A 25,582-nucleotide genomic window follows, 5' to 3' on the forward strand; every position below is an offset into this window, starting at 1 on the left:
GAACTATGGAAACCTGGTCAGGGCTCAAAGATGTAAAGGCAAATGCTCTTTTCCTAATGACAGGAAAAGTGAGAATAAAAGCTTCATGTAAATAAGTCTTAGATAAAGGTCATAGGGTCCCAATTATCCAGTGTTTAAAGGACCACACACTTGCCAGCTGTACCTTGAGGCAATAGCAAATGAGTCTCCTTTTCATTGTGAAAGTAAGCAAAAGGTGGAAGACACTCCTCAACCTTTCCATCTTCCTTTGGCAAAACACAGTAATTGGGAATGCTAGCAACGATAACCAGGCATTACCTGTAACCTACAGGGCGTAATGAAGAAGAAAATCTCTCTGACATTTGGAAAAGCATCCAAATCCCTGTGCTAAAAGAGTGTGGTGCTGCAGAACTATAGCTGACAATGCATCACACGTACAGGGAAAGAGATGGGAGGGCAGGAGAGAGCTGTGTCTGACCTGCAGGAGAATTCCCCAGTGCTGCTGACTTTGGCAGAACCATCTTAGCAGCTGTGAAAAATATTTCAAAGAGCTTACGGGATAACATTTTGAAACAATGGAAGATGGAATAAAGTAGAAGTAGTTTAAGTTGGGGTGGTGAAAAGTACATTTAAAACCCTCTTGAAAGCTTTGGGGGCCCATTTATTTGGAAATGACACAAGCATCTAAAACGAGGCATGGTCCATACGTGCAAGGTTTTTACATGAGTATAGGACTCCATACCTTCTCTGGGAGTGGGCTTAAAAATGAAAGAGTAGGTATTCCAGCTTAGACACCCTGTGTTACCTACCACAGAATTTCTCTTCCAAGCTCCCTTTCTTCCAAGCTCCTTCCTCCTATCCTTTATGGCCCTTTTGGAGGCAATGCTCACCAGCTGTGGCTGCAGCTCCAGGGCTCAAATCTAAGCCTCACTGACTTGTGTAAGTCTAGGATTTCACCTGTGATTTCAGCATCAGTCTCCTAAGCAATTCAGAGTAATCTTCTGTCATCAGTGCTGGAACAAGTGATACACCACTGCAAACTAAGTCCTGAGCTGGAGCCTGTGCCTTTGCACTTCAGAAAGATGTGCAAGTTGAATGAGTGTGTGGTCTTAATCATAGGTCTGCTCACAAATGGTCTGTATGTTTCTTTCCCTGGGAGAGACTCAGTGAAATATTGTAATATTGGCCTTCTGCTTTGCCTTATGGTCAGAAGGGATGGAAATTCCCCACATTCACAGGGTCAGTAAGAGGGCTGTTGTGAGGTTATCTTCATTAAGGCTGCTACAATTTATATGAGAAGCAATTCTATCAGGCCCTTTGTCTATATTCACAGTCTGTTATCCAAATGGTACACCAGGCATCCAGAAGGTGAAAGCACAGTGAAAGGAAGTAACTTCTATATTGCCAAACAGTGAACAGGCATGACTGTTGCCCATATCTCCTAACCCTGTATCATACCTGCTTATTCCTTCACCGGTCCCATGGTAGGGCTCTTGTATTTAGTATGCACATTTAGGATGCTGCAGGTTTCCATGTCAGTGGGACTGGTGGGTGTTTGAGAGATCCTCCAGGAGTGTAAACTGTTCTGGCACATGCCTTCATCTTTGGGCTTGAAAGTACTCTTTGGACAAAACTATCCCAGCACTACTGCCAAGCCTTTGTTGGAGGAATTATCAGTGTGGCAAACATTGTGCGAGGGACAGGGACTGAACCTGACCTCTTGTCCATGACACAGCCTCTCACAAAGATACCGGAGTCCCAGCAGGAAGGCAAAGGGAAGAAATGCACAGCATAGCTCTTGAGAAGAACAGCAGACTTTGATCTCAAGAGATACTAACGTGGCACTAGTTCACTGCACTCAGTAAAGAGACACAAAATAAGAAATAAAACATTTATGTGTGCCTCAAGATAAAAACCTTCTTCATAGTTGAAGCCAAATGACTATGAGCAAGATCAATGGAGTCACTGATTTTCACATCAGAGAACAAGGAGAAAATTCCAGCTGTTCCTAACTGATGTAGCATGCAAATATTTCTCACCTTCTTTCGTAGCAGAACACAAACATACACCTGTTTTTACCAAACAGAGGGGTCAAGCCTAGTTGCAGTTCAATCCATTTCCATGTAGGGCTTGAGTCAGGTTGCTCAAAGCCTCATCTAGCCTGGCCTTGAACACCTCCAGGGAAAGGGCACCTACGACTTCTCTGGGCAACCTGTGCCAGTGTCTCACCACCCTCACAGCAAAAAATTTCTTCCCAATATCTAGTCTAACTCTCTCCCCTTTCAGCTTAAAACCATTACCTTTCACTACACCCCCTGATAAAGAGCTCCTCCTCATTGTTTCCTTTAAGTACTGGGATGCTGCTATAAGATCTTCACAGAGCCTTCTCTTTAGGCTAAACAAGCCCAATACTGTTCTTGTATGGGAGGTGCTCCAGCAGTCTGATCGTCTTCAATGCCCTCCTCTGGACTTGCTCTAACAGGGCCATGTCCTTCTTGTGCTGGACTCCAGAACTGAATGCGGTGTTCCAGGTGACTTCTTGCAAGAGCAGGGCAGAGGGAGGAGAACCACCTCCCTTGACCTGCTGGCCACACTTCTTTTGATGCAGCCCAGGATTCGATTGGCTTTCTGGGCTGCAAGCGTGCATTTCCTGCTCATGTTGAGCTTGTCATCCAACAGCAGCCCTAAGTTGCTTCAGGGCTACTCTCAATCAATTCTCTGCCTAACCTGTATTTGTGCTTTGGATTGTCCCAATCCAGGTGCAGGACCTTCACGAGGTTCACATAGGCCCAACTCTCAAGCCTGTCAAGGTCTCTCTGGGTGACATCCCTTCCCTCCAGTGTGTTGAATGTGCCACACAGCTCAGTGTTGTCTGTAAACTTGCTGGAAGTGCCCTCAATCCTATTGTCCACATCTGCAACAAAGATGTTAAAGAGCAATGGCTCAATACCAACCCCTGCAGAATGCCACTCATCACTGGTCTCCCCATGAACACTGAGCTGTTGACCACAACTCTTTGAGTGTGAACATGCAACCAATTCCTTCTCCACCGAGTGGTCCATCCGTCAAATCCATGTCTCTCCAATTTAGAGACAAGAATGTCATGCAAGACAGCGTTGAATACTTTTGCACAAGTCCAGATAGATTATGTAAGTTACTCTTCCTTTATCCACCAACACTATAAGCCAGTCATAGAAGGCCACCAGATTTGCAAGGCATGATTTGCCCTAGTGAAGCCATGTTGGCTTTCACCAATCACTTTCATCTTTCATTAAAGAATCTTTAACTTACCAAAACAAAACATAATGTACCAGTGCCAGGAATGATGGGATTTTCATATTAAAGCAGTGAGAGAAACCTTTGTCTGCTTTCAGAGTAGGTAGCACATATGGGTCAGTACTCCCTGAATGGGACATAAGACAAGATGGGCCCATGCCTTACCCTTGGAAGCTGAAATCCAGTGAGCTTTGGAAGAATCTTCTGGGCTGCTGGATGAAGTTTCCTATAAATCTCTCCTGCTGTAGCTGTCCCACTTTGCATAAATTATTTATTTGCTGCAGCCGGAATGTGGAGTTTGGTCTCTTCCATTCCAGTTGAGTGCCCTCAACACTGATCTACAGAGTCAATGTTTTCCTCTGACCCAATGAATATTTAATGATTTATGGAAGTGGAACAGCTCCAGCAGGAGAGGAAGAGTAAGGGAGATGTGTTCATTCATGTGGATATCACATGACTTTGCTCTGTGACCAGCAGGCAAGACCCAAGCCAAGGATCTATGCAGCAAATCAAATCAGCTGGAGGACCAAGGGAGACAACATGAGCACAAAACAGTGGGTTGACACTTCCTATGCCTCAATGCAATTTCGGAGCAATTTCCTAGCAGCTCAGGGTTGGTAGGTTCATGCTTCAGATAAGGCCCTCTTCTGTGACAGCTGTTGTCAAAATGATGGTGCCCAAGACAAAACTATGGGCTGCTCTGTGTTGGCCAAGAACTTAGAAGCTCAGCAAGTGGGACCTGTGGTGTCTCACAACCTCTGTGGAGTTGTGCAGAGCTGGGCTTCATAGGAGACTTTGGCCACACCTAAGACAGTGGAGGAGCGGCTAGTGCTTGGTCCCATAGCTAAGGCAGGACTGCCTTGGGCTGGCAATGTTAGCAAGGGGACAGCCACAACAATATTGAAATTTCCTTTGATGAGGTAGAGAAGCCTTAACATTGTAATCTAGCTCAGCAAAGAGCTGTCTTACCACCTCATAAGGGTACTTTTATTGCACCATAGCAGGCAGTACTGAGGAGCTTTGACTTCGCCGTTGACAACTCAGACATGCACAATGCTTCGTGATGTAACCTAGCCTCATGCCACCAAGGCAGAGCTGGCTGTACACAGAGCATGGGGCTACCTATGAGGTCTCCCCAGCATTTTCAGCTGCCCTGCCATGTGTCCTCATGTTAGGCTGAATTCATTATCCGCCTGATTGAATTCTTACTGTGAAAAGCCAATTAAACCAAGATGGCTACTGTGGAACAGCTGTACCAGTTTGCTTTGTGCAGTGCTCAGAAAGCTCTGAGGCTGGAAAGTTGCTCCTGACTGACCATAACACTTGGGTAAGTGCTGTTTCATTTAAAAAAAAAAAAAAAAAAAAAACCACAACAAAAAAACCACAACAAAAAACCCAAAAAACAACCACAAAACAAAACAAAACAAAAGCAGTCCTCTCCTTCACAGGAAGGACACTACTGACAACAAGAGCACTTGTGTAAAGTTCTCTGGGCAACTCCCTCCTTTTCCATTGTGCAGCTTGGCTCTCTGAAAATGGCTGTGCCAGGTGCAGGGCTGCCCTTAGCTCTTTCCTGTAGGGCTAAGCACTTACCAGGCAAGCATCACCATACCACACCACACAGGGATTTCTTGGGGCAGAAGAGGCCACTATGCAGTCCAACCTCCTGCTTTAAGTCAAGCTGAGGCTTTTCACCTCCCAGTCTTGGGCTTTTTCATGAACAACCGAAGGATGAGGCAGTAGTCTGAGGACCGGGGAAAGTGTCCAGCTGCCCACCTTGTTTTATAAGATAGCTGCTGTGACTCCTGGTCTTTCAGGCCCTGGAGGGCTGTGATTAAGCAGTCCCAGACAGGGGATTTTGGGTGGAGGAAAGGGTTGATCTGAACCAACAGTGCTACTTCACATTGTCTTCAAGCGAGGATTTCCTCACAGGTGCTCATAGAACAAAATACCTCTTCCTATGTCTGTGCTGTCATAACACATGTGATGACCTCCTCCTGTTGAAATGAAAAGCAGAGTCTCCCAGGAGCTTCAGTAGTAACATCATTAAGCCTGAACTGCTGCCTAGAGAGCAGTGGCTGTTTCGCAGTGCCCATTCTGCACAAAACACATTGAGATCCCACGTGTGTGCACACCAGCTGTATGTATGAGTAATGTTAGTAACATCTTTGATGCAAAGATCTGGTGATGTGGATGTTGCTGCTGCTGGGGACAGTTATCCACAAGATGGCTGTGGAAGGCCTGACAACTGGCACTTAATTCATTTTAGTATCCAATTTGCAGAACCTTGGTGTGTGATGATAGACAGAAATAAACTAATGATCTCTAAAAGGAATTTCTCCTTCATTTAAACATGGAAGGGGAGTATGGCAAAGGGAAGAAAAAGAGACATTTTATATCCTCTCTTTGATTGTAATTCCCTCCCTTCAGCTAGATCAATATCATTTCTGCTGGAGATGAAGGCTGCCTCTGGTTTCCATGGCAATCTGGTTGTTGGAGGCTTGCAGGCTCCATGAATCCCCAATTTATCAGCCTTCTAGGCTTTAATAATGGAGACTAGCAGTCAGGCAGCTTATGAATGGCACATGTCTTTTGGGCTGGGGGAAGGGAGGCAGGAGCGTGGTTTGTAGTAAGAGCTGCAGCAATTTGTTTTCTTGACACCGACAGCTGAAGGGGGAGGAGTGCAAGGGGAGGAGCAGTACATTAATTCTGGATGGACTGAAGGAATTTCTAGACCATTTTGCTGCAATACGGAAGATTTCCTCGTCTGGCCTCTTTTCCCTGCTCAACTCACACCTGGTCTTTCATGATGGGGTGAGAGCTGTAGATGGAGAACACAAAAAGCTCTAGCACTCTACATGTTTCCTTCCTTTCCTTAACCCTCTTTATTTCAGGATCAGCAGTGCGTGAATGCCAGCAGTCTGCCACAGTTTTGGGTTCAGTTATCCCCCTACTGATCCTACCATGACTGCCAGACTGATCAGCAGAGCTGTAAGATGAGCAGACCTCTGAGGGACTGGTCTGTCTATCAAACTTCTTCACTTGCTGTGCTGCTCTCTGTGTAACTGCCAGGCCATTCCAAACTCAAACCTCCATCCCCAAAGTGCCATAAGCTTCACTACCTAAGTTAATTACTTTGCTAGAGATGTTCTGGCTATACAGGAATCACTATCAGTTGTTTCAATAAGGCTGTGTTTTGCTCACTTGGCCACTATCTACTCAGTGTACCTCTGTTCCTCCTTACCCTTCCTCTGGTTTCTGCTCTATGTTCTCACAGGGCAGCCACCCTGGAGAGCCTAAAGAATAGATAGATATGTCTTATCAAGACCTTGTTCTTCTGTCCCCTTATATGACCTCTGTTTCTAAAGCATCATCCAGAACTTAACCCAGCAAAGGGGAAAAGATGGATGACACAAAAGAATACTCTTGCATGAGATGAGGACATCCTGTTTCCCAGTGCTTATGCCAAGAGCAGCTGCCAACTGTTAGATTCCACAGCTGGAAGCAAGTAAAAACCTTTCTATTCAAGCTGTTCGAATCACAAGGTATTTAAGGAATTACAAAGAGTAGAATTTCTGGTCTGCGGGGCCTATATGCAGTCAACAGGGGCAGAGGAGGAGAAGAGCAAAGAACAGCTTGGGGGTTATTTCTTCCCAGGTTTCCCTCAGGTGAAGTAATCAATGTTTTTTTCTATCTAGCTTTCTGTGATAGTTGGCAGGGGGGAAGTATTGCTGAGATTGCTGTACCTCCAGTTTTGGCCTTAAGTTAGGACTCTATGGAATTTCAGAAATCACTGGACCAAGGCATCACACCTATGAAAGTGCTGTTATGTGTAGAGTGGCTGTTTGAGATACTGGAATGAAGAGCCAAGGTGTCCAAGCCTCCTGGGTACACAACAGGGTTTTGTGTGACCACAGCCCAGTTCCTCATACTTTGCTTTAAAATGCAGATAAAAGCCTTTGCTTTCTTCACTGGGATACCTCCATGATTGTGAGTTGGGCCATTGTTGTGGTCTCCGAGACCAGATAAATACTTACATTGCTGGTTGCCTGTAGTAATTTGGGAAGATCACAGTGGACACAGCTCTTGACATTCACAAAGGTTCATCATAAATGTATGATCTAAATATTATATCCTGTTTTATCTTATATATCCAGTACAATCTGAATATTATCAAGTAGTGGATAATGAAGAACCGTAGTCTGAATTTCTGCATCAGCACTTTTGACCCTGGCTCACCCTTTCTGGAGAGACAGAGAGTCTGGTACCTTAGAACCCTTCCTGAAGGGAATCTTCCTGCTCTAGCTGGGCAAGTGAGCAACTGATTGGGAATCAGATCAGGTCTTATCCCCAGATGATGGCTGGGGAGACCCTGCACAGGTCACTTCCCTGCAACTCACTTCTCCACTTCAGGGTCCCTGTCTGAAGACCATGGAGCCTTGATAGAGGTTTGTTGAGCTTTGACGCTGTTTGGCAGGAAGCTGCTCAATACCAGTGTAAAACATCTGTCTTCAAGGCAGCCTCTTTCCAGAAAGACTCCTTTACTTCCTTTTTGGTCACTATACCACACAGTCTCCCACTTTCCTACCACTTTCTGGTGCAACACGGTATCCTCAAAGAAGCAATGTGATAGATTATGCTGCTGCCAGGTGAGAGCACCCTGTCTTCCCCGGGGCTGCATTTGCTTGTAGCCAGTGGTGGTGGCCAAGAGAGATGGATTTTGGAAAGATAATGCCTCTCTCTCTCACTAACTGTCTGAAAACATAACCACTCTCACAGGCTTCTTCCAATCCCGGCTGGATTGTGATTGCCCAGTTACAGGTACTGTAGACAGGATGTTTGAGCCAAAAATGCTGGTAATACTCAGCAATAAATGACCAGCCAGCAGCAGGGATGTCATTTGTCTCAGCCTTCAGTACTGGCTGTGCTTATGGATGTGAGAGGGAAATGGCAGTGGAAGAAAGAAGCTCCTGTGTCATTCTCCAGGAAGCAAAAATATTTTCAAATGTAGCTCTAACAAGGTTAACACCTCATGTTCACAAGGAACATCCTCCCTTTTCTTTCTTCACCTTTTTCCTCCACCACTCCCATTTCTCTTGAGACCTCACTGCTCCCTCCATCAGCCAAAGTTGGGGAGTTTCCATGGCAACGCGGCAGCTGGTGTCTAGACACTGTGAAAGATGCTTTGCAATGAAGCTGAGAGCCCAATTCCCCTTGGTACCCCCTCCCAACTGCGTGCACCCTGAGCATCTCTCTCACACTCCTCCCCTTTCATCTATTCCACACACTGATACTAGTGCAGGGTGGGATTTCCATGGTGGTGCTGGGGAAAGAAAGGCACGGGGTAGGAAGATGGAGAGAGGAAATCCCTAAGCCACTGGCTCTTCAGCCTAACAAAGCGCAAAGGCGGCTGGGGTGACAGAACTGGGGCTGGCTTTCCTCAGAGGATTTAGCAGGATCAGGAGAAGAGGCAGCCATCCAAGCCTGGACCAATGTCATCAGCCATGGGACTGCCAGAAGTTGTTTTTCTTCTCTCTCTGCTGAAGCAACTGACATTGGCATACTTGATGCTGAAACAAAGATGAGGTGGTCCAAGAATGGGAGGTCCAAACTAATACAAATTGTGGCTGTATTCATCTTTAGTTTTAACCTTAATAGGCTGCTTTGCCTGCTTCTTTCTGCTAGTTACTGGCCAAGTTCACTGGACCTCCTTCCTGCTACTTACAGCGGAGACATCCCTTCCTACCACCTTGTTGCATGGTTTACCAAGATTATACAGATTTCCCAGGTGCCATGTGCCCACCAGCACCCTCAGAGCTCACAGAAACCAGGCGGTAATGTGGGATTCACTGAGGGTTTGGGAGAAATCATGCAAGTCAGTCCCCTGAACCAGACAGAGCTGCTCACTTGAAATATCCAACTCCTTCATTTCTCTGTGTTTTGCCGGGCCAGCATAATTCTGCCAATTTTCAGAAGCAGTGAGTGGGGAGGGTGTAGAATTTTTGCACTGCATATGACACATCGTAGGGCTGACTGCAATGGGCTAACTTGGATTGGGAAGACAACTATATAAGCAACAGCTCTGAACTTGAACTGCATCTTGTTTCAGCAGTCTCAGACCTACCATCATCTGCCTGGAATTGGCTTCTGGCTGGCTAGAAGGACAGATGGATTGGGACAGATGAATCAAGCTGTGAAGCCTGAATCCAAATCTGGATCCAAATGTCATTAAAACTAGGAGAGGCTCAGGTCAGGGATTTTAAATAGGTCCTTCTAGTGCTCCTGACACTCCAAAAAATGTCTCTGAAAAGAGTAATCTCTGGGGTAAACAAGGGGTGCTTATAACAAGACAGCAAAACCTGGATTAATATTTGAGAGCAAAGAGAAGACCAGATGAAGCACAGATTTTCAGTCCCATCTCTGACCAAACTGTTTTTGGCAGAGGACAGAGGGAGAAAGGAGTAAACATGGCATACGCTAAAAAAAAGAGCAGTGGCTGAGGAGGTTTGGGCATTACTTTAACATGAAGACAAGCGAGAGTTCTAGATGCATGATCAATAGCAGCAATAGTTATGCAAAAAATGGGAAAGCAACAAAAGCAAAGTCCCTGCATCTGTAGTAGAATCCCAGAGTATTTGTGCAATTTCTCTTCTCTTGGCGTTGACTGTAGTAATTTAAAGATCTGCAATGGAATGGAGATGAAAAGGAAAACAAAGCTCAAGCCACCAGGCACAAAAGAAATGATCAGCAAAGAGGTTACTGCTACTATGGTCATAAGCTGATGTCTGTTCTGATTTAATTAATCTTGGCAAGTCAGACGTGAGCTGGGCAGGTCCCAAGAGACACTGTTTTAGCCGGAAATCCACTCAACCTAATTTCACTAATGTAGGGCAGTGGAGAGACTTGGAGAGGAGCCTGCACGCTCAGCCATTAGCGCACAGCATAGGCAAAGGCAGCTGGAAGTACCACCATCCAGCAAAACTGCTGCTTGCATGCCTGCTTCAGCTTACAGCAACCAGAGCTGTAAACAGCCCTGCTGTTCAAAGCGTTTGCTCCCCAGCAGGGCTCACAGACATGATTCTCACCCTTTCCAGGAAACAAATGGAGTGCTGAGGGGCAGGAGCTCTCCGAGACCCTATGTCAGCAAGTATATTTAGTTCATTACCTTATTGTTTCTCTTCCACGAGCAAGGCAATTGCCTGGCAAGTACCAGCTGCAGGTGTGGGTATGAAGCACGTCTCTGACATAGGACCTTCAGCTGGAAAGCAAACACACTTCAGCCTCTCACCACACAAATCTATCACTTAAGCAATTCTGCACTTGCTGCTTAAAGTTTGTCTGAGACTACTCCAAAGATTTCTCAACTTGGCTGACGCATCAAGGGTGGTAGGTCGAAGTGAGATGGGAGGCAACTCAGCTCACAGATGCCTGCCTCTGTGGCAAAATTATCCCATGCTATAGGATGATTTGGACTGCAGTATAGCTTTTGAAAGACTGAAACAAAAGGCAAAGGTGCAAAACAAACTAAAATTTCAAAGCTGTATCTGGGTGGGACCACGTGGCTGGGGTAACTCGGAAGAGTGCGAGTGATGACTGATGTGCATTAAAACAACTGCGAAGGTGATGATTGCAAGCACAAACTTGGTGGTTTCTGTTGTTGGTCTTGTTATGTTTGAGGGTTTTTTTTTTTAGCTTTTTGACTTAGCCATTCCTGCTTTATTTTTCAGCACAGACTTTATTTTTGGCCCCTCCTCAAGCTTCTTTTGCTTTCTATTACAGCTCAGCCTCCACTCCCGTTCTGTTACCTTCATGCATGCACTTGTTGTTTTGGGCCCTTCTCTTTCCTCTGTGTCTGGAATGCTCTAGAACAAACGTGGAGGTCTCCACCTTGGCTTGCTGAAGATGTAGGTGTTTCCAGGCTGCAACTGCTCTTGTCCCAAAGTAGGAGTCTAAACAGGTCAGGTTAATAGAGTCCTAAAAATGTCATGTTTGTTTCCACCAATTAGCAAGGGAACAGAGGGCGAGAAGATCAGCTGGAGACATCTCTGTAGATGCCTGGATTTAGGTGAGATGTCCATACTCTTCCACTTCCATGCTTCCATTTTGTCAACTCTGCACAAGCACCTTGGTGCTGCTTCAGACCTGGTCTATCTCACTGACTCCTCCTTGTTTCTTCCACTGCAATTGGATGCAGCGTACTCTGATCTTGTAGGAGGAGATCTCACAGCGTGGATACATTCAGAAAGGAGGCAGCTTCAGACAGGTGGAGATTTGGCCACCTAGGATGACATGCTTTTGTTCCTCAAGCAGGGGACAGAATATTTTGCCTAAATGCTGTGAATTCTCCCCTGCTTTTTTGTCATGTTTTACACCTATTCTGACAAAGTGAATGTAAAATGCCAAGACTGTGCAGTTCTGTCTGTTTAACTGTATCTGTCCACTACAAACCAACAGGTGTGACAGCCCACAGTTCAAGAAAGTGGAAAATCAAGCCTAGTATTTGGTAAAAAGCAATGTAAGAAATAGCCCCTCTGATCTATCAAATTCCCAGGATAGCTAGCTAATAGATTCCCCAGGGATACCCTGCACCTTTGCTGGGATGTTGAAAACTTGATTGGAGAAAACCCCAGAGAACACACTGCAGATATATACTGCATCAAACAAATTGATAGAAGGTGAGTCCGATAAACTGTCTCACCTCCCCTTGTGATTCAGAAACTGCTATTAACTGGCCCTGATGTCAGTAGGGTTGTGCTGCATTGCTCCGATTGAACAGAGAAAATTCTCTCCTTTTCACTGCTGTGGTTTAGCAGTGCCACAGCTTGAACTTCATATTTTATGCTGAATTGTTTACTTTTTGTCATATTACCTCTTGCTGAACTTCATTACTGTATAATAACACAAGATTGCTTCTTTTCCCTCATCCCAAAGATCAATGACATGCTGCTAAAGCTGCTAGGAAATAATATATAGCTTAGGAGGGAGCAGCAGTGCCCAGGGTATTCCCCCTTATTACTTCAACACCGTGCAAGAAAAAAGAGGGAGTGTGGCTGGCTGAACTTTCTGGGTAATTCTCATTCAGAAATGTTGACCTCTGCTTTATACTCAGGACATCCACATTCATGAAAATTTGCTCTAGTTTACTATATGTCTAGCATTTGGTTTGTATGATTCTTCTCTGTTGACTTGAATATGTGGTGAAGTGACTTTATATTCTTTCTGCTGCTCCGTGATCTGGGAGTCAATCGAGCCTATTTCAGCCATGGCAGAAATCAGAGCAGTCTCTGGGCTGCTTCAGCACTAAGTCATCTGCTTACCACTAACTGCTTCCTAGAGAAGACCAACAGCAGCAGCAAAGCACTCTCGTGCAATTCCTCTGCCAGCCAGCAATCTCTGGACACCACGGATGCCCCTTGGAAATTAGGTTTGCCACTGGGTTGAGCCAGCAGAAAACAAAAAATGGCAGAAAATTGTATTTCAACCTGCCTGCTTATCCTATAAGCAAGAACGGCATGGGAAACATTTTGAGCTCCTCCACATTAGTGAGGCTGCCAGCTCACCCACTTTGAGTGCAACCAGATCTCCTGCCCATGTCACTAGGACAACTGTCAAGACCCTACTACTGTCGGAGCAGGACTTTCAGTTACTGATGTAACAGGGACATCTGTGTGACTTAGCAGCTTGTGTGTCTTGGCCAAAGCACTCAGTATCACAGCAGGAATGCAGGACTTCTCAGTGTTCATCCCTCTGCTTGCTGTATTATGAGCCCTTTTGATGTGCTGCCCTGAGGAGGCTATGGGGCCTCCTGGCTAAAATCTGTGCTAAATTCTTCAGTAGGAAGGTGCAGAAAGTTTTAAACATAATGAATTACAGTCTCTGGGGCTTATGCTCTGAGGCTGCACTGCATATCCTTGATGATCTTTCGTTCATCTTGCACTTATGTGCAGAAAGAAATCTGCCTTACTAGAATCTATCCAAGCCTTATAGCAAAGCATGCTTTGCTGATGGTTAATGATAATTGTTTGGCTCAAATTTAGGAATAGATGGTCATGCATTGGAGTTCAGCTCTCAGCTCCATCATTAAACTTACTTCCTGCTATGAATGCCTTGGGTAAGAGCAGGTTTAAAAGGAGTCCTCTCTCTCCCTAGAGGAGAGTGATCAAGTCATTCAGGAAAATTAACAAAACCAGGGAAAGCTGGCCTGGTTTCCCTTCCAACAATACTTGCTTCCTGGTTTAATTAGTAGCCTATTTTGTCTTTGGTTCATGGTTGTAGCTGTACCAGATACAAACAGAATCCTTAAACAGCACTCTGTTTAGTTGTTCAGTATTAAGAGAAAGAAAGTTCACATATGTTTTGCTGATGAGGGTTTTGCAGGTGCAGGGAGCCAGGCTGTGGTGCTGGGCCATGGGGATGCTTCAACAGAGGTTTTCCTTTTGGGAAGTCAGCAGTCAGAGTTTATTAAGACAAAACGTATTTGAAGGTCCAGAAGGAAAACCTTTAATAGGGATCATTCTGGATAGGAAGTTACACACATCTTAAAGGTGATCCGTATGGAAGTGGTGCCTAGGAACATATTTAAAAGCTAGGCTAAAGAGCTGAGGGGGAGAGGGAAGCAGGGATGCAGCACCTACTGCCAGCGTTGGAAGCAAATACAAGTCTGCCATCTGATGGCATCAAATGGACGAGGCCAAAATGCATCAACTGTCAGTAGGAAAAGTTTCATATCCCAATTAGCATTCTCACTAATGCTAAACCTGGGTGTGAGAATGCTAATCCTCACAAACTAAACATTGGCATGTGAACATCTGTATTGTTAAGCTGACAGTATGGGCCATGGTTTGATTTTTGAATATGCCAACTAGCTTTGCCCCAGACAGCTTCCAAACACAGGCACCTTGTTCTTAAGAGTAAGAGAATTTATCCATATGGACATAAGTTGTATGGTGTCAGTTGGCCTCAGGGCCACAGAGGCCCTGGCCCATTTTGTTTGCTGGAATAACGTAATCTGGTAGCCCAGCAGAGAAGCCAGTAACTGTCCAGGGACCCCACAGTCCTCTCTGAATGACCACCACAGATACAGTGGTGCTACAGAAGTATGTTGAGTGCCAGCACTGAGGTGACAAAACAATTTTGTGGTCTGTCCCACGCCACCCAGCACTTGTTTGTTTGTTTTCCCTGTTCTTTAAACCAAATCTGGAGTGATGCTTCTTGTTTGGCCTATCCATGGTCTGTGTGTATGTGTGTTGGGGGGAGGGAAAGTCGGTGATGAATGGGGAGAGATGACGATGGAGTAGACCAGCCACTACAGCGCACCAAGGCTCTTGTGCATTATTCAAACTTACAGCCCTGCAGCTGTGGATGAACCATCACTATCACCTGTAAAAAGCAATCCACATTGTTCATAGATCTCAGAGGAGTATCTGAAAGAGGCCCAGGAACATGCTAGTGGCCAGCAGGTACTTGGATTCCATTAAATCCATCCTACTGCAATGGGAAGGACACAGTCACGTTGTCTAGCGCTGGACGAAACCTGCAGCAAGATCACTGCAGCTCAAGGGACACTCCTTTCACTTACCTTGCCCCTAGTGGATGCATTTGCCTTCCACTTGTTTCTGATCCCCTGTCTAGTTCATCATTGTGGGACTACTCCTATCCTTTGCTTTAACTTCTCCTGTGAATCATGTTCCAGAAGAAGGTGTCTGATTGACAGGCAGATCCAGCCTCCAGTTACAGTCATCGCTCCCACTGGGGCAGCTCTGCCTTCAAAAGTAAAGCCCAGAAAACTGGAGAGACATGACAACATCCCAGATGAAGGCTCTTGTTCTTGAAGGCTTAGAGACATTTCTCTGGATCTCCATTCAGCGTAAGAGAAGTTTGAGTTACAGGTTATAAGATTTTCCTGTCTGGGCCTTCCTGTCTGGGCCTTCAAGCTTCAACTGTGTAGAATTTTCTTTTTGTGACCTCTTTAAGTCTTGGCTGGGAGGATCCACAGTGGTAATTAGGGGCCAACAATTCAGCAGTAGTTGACACAGTCAGTATGTTCAGTAAAAGGGTAATACAAGCGTCTGATACAGCTAGTAAGCCAATGAGTGCGCCTGATGAAAAGAATGGCTGTTGCCTGCCGCACCAGCAGCAAGCTATGCACTACTTCCAGTTGCACATGCTTTCTGATAGGGCTGGAGGTGTTTCAAGAGGGCTACACATTTTGCTGCTGAGCTGAACCCTGACACATTCTTTCCATGCTGCAGAAGTGCCTTAGAGACCTGGGTCGCTTTGGGGAGAGAGAAACCTGAAGCCATGCAGTCTATCATGCAATGGCTGTGTGCATGTGCAGGGTGCTCTACATCATGCCTGACTAACCCTGGATCATCTCTTTCCTCACTAGATGCTGTAGAAGAAACCAAACCTACTGAAAGTGCCCAGCAGGAAGAGGTGAAAGAAGAAGAGAGCAAGGCGGACCAAGAAAATGCCTGAACATTAAGAAATGACTCCCCGTTGCCCCTCCCTCCCTCCCCCTATCCTCTATCCTTCCTTCCCACCCCAATCTCAATTTCCCCCCTTCCTGCTCACATCTGTGAGCCTGTCCGTCCCTCTCCCATTCCCACTTAAACCCTTTTTCTCTCTGTGTGGCAAACATTTAAAGAAAAAAAAAAAAAAGCAGGAAAAATCCCAGTCAAACAGTGTGGCTTAAACATTTCTTTGTTTCTTGGTGTTGTTATGGCGAGTTTTTTGGTAATGATGATCCAATCATTTTGGGAAAATTCTTGCACTGTATCAGAGTTCTTTGACCTGGCGCGTGCGTGTGTCTGTCTGCCCACCGCGAGCGCACTCTCTCTCTCTCTCTCTCCTCTCTCTTCTCCAAGTGTGTGTGTGTGCAATGTTACGTTCATCTGAGGAGTCCAGACTTACTGAGTGAGTTAAAAGAAAAGAGGAAAAAAAATACTTTTCTTCCTTTTTCAATGTGATGGAATGAACGAAAGAAAAAAAAAGACCAAACCCAACATACAAATGAACGAAAAACTATACTAAACCCCAGTTTGTTTTCAGAACTAAAACAACAACAACAAAATGTGCCAATTAGCATAATGCTTGGCTCCAGGCTCCTTTATCAAACTGAACAATAATTATAATAAATGAGAATAATGATCATTAATACCACTGTGTCGCATTTCTATGCTGCCGTACATCATGCTGGCCTGTGGGACACTTCTTGTGTGGTCTGGCTGTCCTCTTCAGCCACCAGTCAGTGACTGACCATACTGCCTGACACTGCTGAGGGCATTTTTAAGAGCAGTAAGCTTAGATATTGAGTGAGGTGTTACCACCAACTAACATAAATAATGAAAGCAGCAAAGTCAGTTTTAGGAAAGAACAAAATAAAACAAACAACCCTCTAGGATATCTCTAGGCCATGAATTGGAGAAGCATGGTGACCTTGGAGGGATGAGCCTGCAGCCCCATGAGTCCCAGCAGAGGGACCAGCTTTGGTCCAAGCTGAATGTCTGACCCCCATTGAGGTCCACTCTGAGGTCCATTAGGGTACAGGATCCCAGGGCCTGAGCTTATCCTGGCAGAAAGGTGATGCTCACCTCACTGGACTGGGGTTGGAGAAGCTGTTGAGTAATGTAGTGTGCCCCTCCAAAAATGTTCTGTTTGGCAAAATAAATTGGGCCATTGCATTGAGTAAATAGGCATGTGGGCAGGACAAGGTCTGGTAGCATAAAAGCCAGTTGAGAGTACTATGAGAAATATCTCATTCCTGCTCCCTGGCAAAATCCAGGTTGGAACACCCACCTCTAACAAGGGCCAAGGCTTTTAGCTGTTGTTTATGGCCTTCCCTCACAGCCAGCTAAAGGCATGGCATGTGCTTGCGGTAGTGGACAGAGCATCACCTTATCAATCGCCACTGCTAATTTCCATGGGGTGTTGGATGTTCCCTGATGTGTGCCAACTGCGCACCCGCTAGACTCAGCCTGTCCCAGTGGAGGACTGACAGATGCCTGGCTCTCAGGCTGAACAGCTGTCGGGGTCTGCTGCTCTGTTTATGATCTGTAAGAGTGAACAGTTAAAGTGTATTAAGTTATAACCGGGCTTTAATAAAAGCCTAGTTATTGCTCTTTCACTGCCCCAGTTATCATCATGTGCTTTCCCACCAGCTTTTGCATGGTTTCCTGGCCCTTTTGGCAATGACAGCTAGTGTACACTGCAGGATTGCCATATTATGTTGCAGGGCCACAATTAAATTGGGCTTACAGCAACAAACCAAAAATACAGGTCTGCTGACAGCCCCAGAGTCCCTTGGTGGCTGATGCTTGTCATGGCAGCCCCATGGACTTCAGAGGGCTGGCTGAGTCTCCCTGCCCTAGTCCTTTGTTCTCCTCCATCTCTTTGTTGGAAATAGGGAGAAAAGACAAACAGTGTCTCCTCAGAGATGATTGGTTTGAATGTAGACCGCTCAGTGGAAATGCCGACAAAATGTGCCAGGATTCATTTCCATGTGCTTCCTGGAGCTGTGTGGAAATAAGAGAGGGAGTGGGAGAATTTTTAAAAGAGAGGGAAAGAGAGAGTGGGAGAGAGATTGGACAGAGATTTTTAAAAACAGGGATTAGAGAGATGGGGGGGAAGATTTTTGAGTGGATAGGTGGATGATCGGGAGAGAGAGGGGAGTATAGCTAGAGTAAGAAAGATTAGAGTGAAAAGATGAGAGAGAGACAGGAAGAAATTAGATAATATGGAGCAATAGACGATTGATAGAGATAGTGAAATGTAGCTAGCTAAAGTAGATTAGCCAGACTAAATAGGTAGAAAGATGGGCTGACTGACAGATAGGTATTGTGTCATACTTCATAAACGATATATATGCTAATATTCCCATGTCATGATGGGTGGTAAACCCTGAGACACCTTCCAGCCTGACCTCAATTCAGCAAATGTAGCGCAGACATCAGGCATTGCTTGGACCATATGTCAGGTCCTACTACCCTGCCCATTTTTGCTGTGGAAGCAGCAGGGGGGTAGATGGTGTTCGGGGAGAGAGAGCGCTCTAATGGACACGGGGGGGCCAAGGTGTGGGGAGGAGAGGTGTAGAATATGTTTGCTGTTCATAGTTCACAAGGTGCCCAACCCAGCTTGGACGTTGCAGACGCCCCATGTCTCTAGAACTGAGGTTCAACTCTCAGGATTTGTGGGAAAGGTGTTTGGGAGAAGGCAGGAAGGAGAGAGCATGTTTTTTGTTTAGCCTTATCTCCTGTTATGACCATTTAAAAGAGTTCTCTTAAGGACTGTCTTGCCTGTTTCTGCAAGGATCGTGTGGTCTCCTTACTCTTCTGACCAGACCCCAAACTTTTCATCTTGCCTCCTTTTTACGATTACTATTTTTAGATTTATAAGGAAAAGAAGACTGCCTCTCATGTCTTCCTGGACACAGACCTTCCTTCCTCCTCAAAAAAACAGAAACATTTTTCCCTCCCCAAGGATGCTTTATCTTCGCATTTGGCATGTTGCCTCCCCCTTGGCTGATGGTTGGAGTATAGTGCATATTTTGTCACTGTTTGTAAGAACATACTTTGCCATGTTGCTTAAAGAACAAAGGTTTGGGGGTTGGGCTTTGATTTCCCCCTCCCCAACAAAGAGAACTGGGTATGTGGTTACCAGCTGCAAACCTAAATAATTTAACTACTAAGACCTCTCCCTTGGTTCCAGTTTAAAATTATTAGCTGTAACCAAGCACCCCTCTATCTTTCTTGTTGTACCATGTCCTGATCTTGCCAGAGAGTCAGGGCAAAGAGAGCGTGAGAGAGAGTACACAGACAAATCCTGCCCTTAATAGGCAGTGGTTTAATGTGTAATACACAAGATTTGTATAGGAAGCTGGGTGGCCTTCAGGGTACAGGAAGAGAGCAGAGAAAAGCATTTGGATTTCCTTGAGTTGCCTCTTCAGCCAGATTTTAAAAGGCTGAAAGGAAACAGTATAAAAGATATAGCATGGGACGGAAACTGGATGGAGAACGGGTGTTTGAGGAACAATTTTTCTAGCAGGATATCTAATGAGCTGAGAGCAGCACAAGAGGCAGGAGGTCCCAGAAGTAAAGAGTGGAGCAAAGAGTATCCAGCAGTGTAGCTGGAGCTTTTCCACAACTCCTGATGCAACAACCAGCATGAATTCCCCAGGGACTATATATCTAATCCTCTCTCCCTGAAGAGGATACAGCTTTGCCTGGAGGTGTCTGTGGTTGTTACTTTATATATAGAGAAGGAAGGGCATGTCAGAATGACTCACACGGGAAATACGGTGCCTGACCTCATGTTAAGTGCTGTGGAAATTCAGAGTCCAAGAGGGGCCTTTTCCATGCCTCTGTAGTAAGATGTGCTAGCGATCAACATCTATGCTGAAAGTTTGTACCAATTCTAAGCCAGCTCTTGACATTTCAGCCTCATCTAGACTAAGCCTTGGAAAAGTATAAAAATTCCAAGTTAACAGCCCTACAAATGCAGCAGACCATTCACATTAATTTGGTCTGCTTTGAATGCTTGTGGCATTCATAGACTGTTTGCATTGACAGTATATAAAACCCCACAATCCTTGCAATAGTTGCATCAGCCAAGAAGCTCCACCATGAGCCACATTCCAAAGGGAGGGGAAGGTCATCCTTCTGAGATCCCTTCAGACTTGGTGTTTTCCAGTGCCAAACCCTAATGCAGCCCCATGAGAGGCTAGAAAGAACTCATCTATGGTGACAACATAAACACCACTGCTTGGGGAACGTGCCACTCTAATTGAAAGAAGTGGCGTGACCGGAGGAGAGGTGTTTAGAAAGAAAGGAAGGAAGAAAAATAGAGAGAGGGACTTCATACCAAACTCCCCATGGGAGATCTTTCTTTTGTCCTGCACTCTCCAAATGGCAAGTTGGCATGTGAGGCTTTTTGTACTGCAGGTCTGCTGTCTGTTGTAGGTGTCTTAGGAAGGAAAGAGAGTGGCTGTGGTTTGCAGAGGTGGAGAAAATGTTTTTGTGGCACTCTTGGCTAACAAGCCCTTTCAGTGGTCATCTGCAGCTCAGCGATGTGAGGTGGTGGTTGTGGGGTTCCTCTTCCAGGCCTGTGCTCAGATTCCCTGCTTTTCTGCATTGCCACATTAGCACTTTTACTGGATATTTAGAGCACCTCAGGACTGGTTCTCCTCTCACTCACACTGGGGTAACTCAGGAGTCACTCCACTGGAACCAGTGGTGTTAATCTGGTGTGAAAATAATGTGAGAGGAGGATTCAACTCCTCACGGGGGGATTTTCCAGGTCCCCGAGGGGGAAAAAAAAAATCAATGGGAGTTACATGTTTAACTGCCACTTGTGCCTGTGAAAGTCTGCCCCTTATCTACCAACATGTATGTAGGGTACAGTTTTCAGAATAACCTAAGTGACGTGGTCACTTGAGAGATTGCATTTCACTCGCTTTCAAAGAGACATAAACTCCTAAGACCCAGATGCTGAAGGATGTCTAAACTCCTCTCTGCAGTGAATTTAGGGGCTCAGACCTAAAATAGTCCAGTCGTTTCCAAAGTGGAGTTTAAGATCATGGGTCATATAGGTGGTCCTGAAAGCACTACCCTCTATCGATTTTTCAGGGTGTTTATCTCAGGTCATGTGTGAGCCTGCATTCTTACCTACAATGCTTTATTACTACATTCCTCTGTTGAGCAATACTTGGAAGAAGAGGTGAAGGCTGAGATATGCAGAACAGGCTAGTGACCCCAGTGGTTCACATCTGGAGTGCCCAGCTTGAGAGACACCTTGCTGTGTCCCAGTCCACAAGTCCCCTGTGTACTTTGAATATCGGGATTCATGTATTATACACCCAGAACCACTGGTCACTTCCCCCAGAAAAACCCAAAATTCCAGCCTGAGACCTAGACTGCTCTAGCAAAAGAAAATCCTAGGTGAACCGTTCATCCAATAGCTTGATTTTTCTGCTCATACCTGTTCCTAACGAATGAAACACACCCCTATGCATCACCTAAACCCTATTTTGTGGAGTTACACTGGCATACAGCTGAAGTAACACAGCAGTAAATCAGGGCCTGAAGAAAGCGGCTACATCCTAGAGAGTATCAAGAACTGTGACGTGTCTGGAAGCTAATAAGAGCAGAACTTGACGATTAGAGCGGCCCATTTCCGATGCTCTTGTGTGAGGATCTGGAAAGAGTCTCTCACTCATTGTACTTGTGCATTATGAATGTGTCCATCTGCAGAGATCTAATGTACACATATGTCCTGAATATTGTCCTAAGGTTGCAAGCTTCAAAAATGAGCAGAAAACATTCCCGAGAAGTGAGAATAATACAGATGTCTGTATCTGAAAAATTGGTTCAAATAAAGTCTCTCACTTATAGTTACGTGTAGTTGTGTTTAATCATTTACTTCTGGAACAGAAATTTCTCCCTTGTGTAGGTTTTCAATGCTTTTAGAAAAATCTCTTTCAATTCTTCCTTGACCTTCTCAGTCAAGTCCTATTACTGTAGAAAGAAATACTTTTTACTTATGAGTCCTATTACTCTGGAAAGAAATACTTTCTACTTATTCTTTCTGGCTAAAAAGCTATGTTAAAACGAAAGGGTGAAGTAAAAGGCCTGGTATGCATTTACTATTGTTAAACATTTATTGAGGTAGAAGATACAGGCCTGATGCAAGACGTGGTCTCCCTGTGCAAAAGTATTAGGTATTTGTATAATGAGAAATAGACATCACCGTAGATGCTCTCAGCCCAGAAAAGGCTGGTGTGTATCTCTGTAGACACTGCCTGAAGCCAGGCTGAACCGAGTAAAGTTCTGGTTTGGCACCACATGTCTGCAAAGTATTCACGGGCAAAACAATGGGCCTGGGACGTTCCAAGCAAGGGAATCCTCTTGGGTGTAGAAATATTGCTGTGGGTCACCATTCACTCAGCATGTTTAAGGAAAAGTGAGCACAAAATGGAATATTTCTTTTTAGACTATTAGGCAACCTTGTGGAAGCGTAACTATCAAATTCCTCATAGGATTTAAAACTTCAGTATTTCACTGGGAAGCTCCAGAGGTTTTTGGGACAGGAATATATATTTCAGCACCTAAGAAATCCCACCAAGTTCTTTCCCTCAAGTATCAACTTTGTGCCAAGTGCAATGAAATACAACTGGAAAAGCAATTGCTGTCCAAGCTGTGCTAGGCTGCTGACTTAATGCTATGTTGTATCTGTCAGCAGCTCAAGAGCGGAGCTGAAATTAAGCAATTTTATCACATCTATTCATCCCAGGAAGCTTTGCAACCTCTGTTTAGAAATCGCTTGCAACTCGTCTCTGAAATACAGCAGCTGGCTTAGCAAAGGCCCAGGAAAATTCCTGATGAGGCTCCAAGGAGATGCCTGGGAAACAGAGTAGACCCTAGCACCTCACATGGGTTCTGGACAAAGTGCCAATTTTCAAATGAAAATGACACAATTGGATGTCTATATTCTTGCATGTAATCATCAGTTGCCCTGTGGCTTCTCCAAAAAAGGCGTGGACTCCAGCTTGTGTGCAAACAAATATTTGCCATTCAAAAGCAAGTGGTTTCAATTAGCCACATCACTAGATTGCAGGGCGGAACCCTGGCGGATTTGCTCTGTTTCAGTTGGGCAAAACTGCCTGTACCTGTACCAGTACCTGTAACAAAGTCAGCCAAGGACCTCCCTCCAAGTAAATGGTTGTCTTTGGGTGGCAAGGCGGCCTTGATCTCTTTTATCTTTCTGAATAGCAGGGGAGAGACAGGAAGCTGAACGGTTATCCCATGAGAAGTGTGTCAGCTGAAGCAGCCTAACGTGAATCTCCACCAGAGACTTTCTAATCAGACATGCAAAGCTCATTAAGTGTGATTTCCAGATTGACATTCTTGCCACTGTGAACTGGAAATGAAATTTCATCCCCAGTTGTACATAATGACTCACCTTAGGTGTTTGCCCCCCAATGCCTCCCTGTCCAAGTAAACTCCCTCCTCCAGGAAGTTTATTTGCAGACTGCTGCTGTGAGACATGTATGAGTGATGTGTTTCTGATTCCCATGGTGGTCCCCCAGCTTAGCCCATGCCAGCCTGGGTGTGACCTCTTCTTCTCGGAGAAGACTTCGGAAGGTGCAAAGATACAGCCTGGGTGAAGACTCACAGAAGCACAATATCCTGTAACACCACGTCTTGCTCTCCATGAACATTACCCCTCTCCTTGGTTGCAGCCCTTTAAGTTCCTGCTGGCTACCACCTTGTGAGAGAAAACAGTCATGTCTGACCCCCATTCAACTAGAGAAACCATTTGTAGGTCCAGCATCAGCTTCTAAAGAGTACAAATTGCCTGAAAACTCATAGAGCTGAGGACTTTTCACCTCCATAGCCCCCTTGGCAGTTCCCTGCAGCAGACTTCAGTCAATGATCTACTGTTGCCTCACAATGCAAACAGCTTCATCATTCTACAGAGGTCATTGGCAAAAGACCAGTGCTTCTCGTACTATTGCTCAAATTTCTGTCTGCTATCCTTTACCCACCAGGCAGCAGGAAGAACCCTGTAATGGACCTTGCAGTATCCTGAGCTGTTGCAATTTGCCCTGTTTTACCTTTGTGTATGGAGCTGACATCCAAACTGATAGGGCTGCTGCACTCTGAAGATGAGCAGAAAAAGCCAGATAAAGGAAATTACACGCCTTTGTACCTAAGATTCTTTTGTTTATTAAAAATGAAATTATTTTTCTCCATGTAGGGCCACTTCTGTTTATTAAACAGGAAATAATTTTCATTTAGTTTACATGGAAGGATGAACATGAATAATAAGAGAGGTAAGGAAGTAAAAGCTCAGTTCTCTCAGAGGAGCTCTGCTGACTCTGTAGAGGAGGCAGGGTTTGAAGAGAGGTGTTAGCTTATATGAAATGGAGTGCCACAGCTGAAGAAACAGGATTGGTCTGTATCACTCTGCAAATGCATCAGCATGCACCTCAAACTGCAACATGGGCACAGGTAGAAAAGGCATTGCTGTGTGTTTAATTTAATTATGGAAGTTGATTAAGAGTTATGAGTGAAATGTGATTAGCACTTTGGGAGCAAGCGGTGGATGCTAAGCCAAGAGATAAGACTCATTATCTGTGGTGGGAGAGAGAAAGGGTGGTACAGGTCATCACTGGATGGGTAACAAGGAAGGGTTAATTGGGGCGAAATGAAAGCTGCTGGTGAGATCTCTGCTAAGCCTATGATTATGCCTTTTTCTGTATCTTTAGACAGTTGCCTTCTGAAGGGTTTTGTGGCCATCCTCAGGACCTTAAATCAGAGAGGGGAAACCAGTTTTTTTCACTGGAGGAGAGGTCTAATAAGAAGAAGTTCCATTTTTCACCTCTACTCCTCTACCAGGGGTGCCCATCCTTGGCAATTTACCCACATACAGCCTATCAGTCTCTGGCTTAAGTTTTGATGAGCATGATTTAACTCTTGTCTGTGCAACAGCTCATGCTTAAGTGCAGGGACGATTTTACTGTGAATGCTATGGGGCAGTCTTCTTCCTTATGTTTACCAAGGGTATGAGCTTGCTTTCTTGAGTCTCTTTCGTTTTGAGGCAGACCTGAGTGATTTAGGAATAACACAGGAAAAGCTAAGAAACTGCCAGATTGAATGGTGGCCTAAGGGGGTGGTGGTGTCTAATGAGAGAGACAGTGGTGGGTTTGGATATGATGGGTATGGAGGACAAACATTCCTGGAAGCCATGGAGAGGGAATCCATGAGGAGCAGCCCTGTGAGTGATGAAGACTTACCTTCTCTAGAAGCTGCCTAAAAAACTAAAAATAGTTCCTGGTTGAATGCTGTCACTCAGCAAAGGAGAGGAAAAATACAGCCATCAGTTGCTGACACTGGGTCCCTCTCCACTTATGAAAGCCAAAGCTCTGTACCAGGTGTCCTGTGGGGCACCTTTGTGAATTGGGGCTGAAAGAGCAAAGTGCATTACAGAGTGCATAGAATTAGAAGACCTTGCACACTGAATGGTCCCTGGGAAAAAGAAGGACCCAGGGCATTGAGTCCCCATTTCAAGTCCAAGGGGACGGGGAGGAAGGACTACTTACCACCATGGAACACCAGTGCATGGTGGGAAGCTGGTAGCTGAGGAGGGCTGGTTCTGCCTTGCTGTGGTGAGACAGCCATGCCCCTGGGCTGTTGGCACTCTCTGCCTCCCAGTCCCCCACCAGTGAAGAGCCCATCAATAAGGCTTTCTAGACTGTCAATTCTATGCTGAATCCTTTGAAAGCTGTGCTCCTCTGGGCCCATTAGAGGGAGGAACTGTCTCTGCTGAAACA

At 45.3% G+C, this 25,582-nt stretch overlaps 1 protein-coding gene across 1 annotated transcript in view; it reads left to right on the forward strand.

The window, feature by feature from the left end:
- GAP43 (growth associated protein 43) overlaps window positions 1–21,618 on the forward strand; it is a 60,636-nt gene extending 39,018 nt beyond the window's left edge. The window contains exon 3 of the mRNA XM_009556977.2: window positions 15,644–21,618. Within this exon, the coding sequence (XP_009555272.2) occupies window positions 15,644–15,732 (89 nt within the window). The 3' untranslated portion in view covers window positions 15,733–21,618. The remainder of the gene's footprint in view (window positions 1–15,643) is intronic.
- The last annotated feature ends 3,964 nt before the right edge of the window (window positions 21,619–25,582 follow it).

The sequence above is a fragment of the Cuculus canorus genome, chromosome 1, assembly GCF_017976375.1.
Source record: "Cuculus canorus isolate bCucCan1 chromosome 1, bCucCan1.pri, whole genome shotgun sequence".
Classification (NCBI taxonomy): Eukaryota; Metazoa; Chordata; class Aves; order Cuculiformes; family Cuculidae; genus Cuculus; species Cuculus canorus.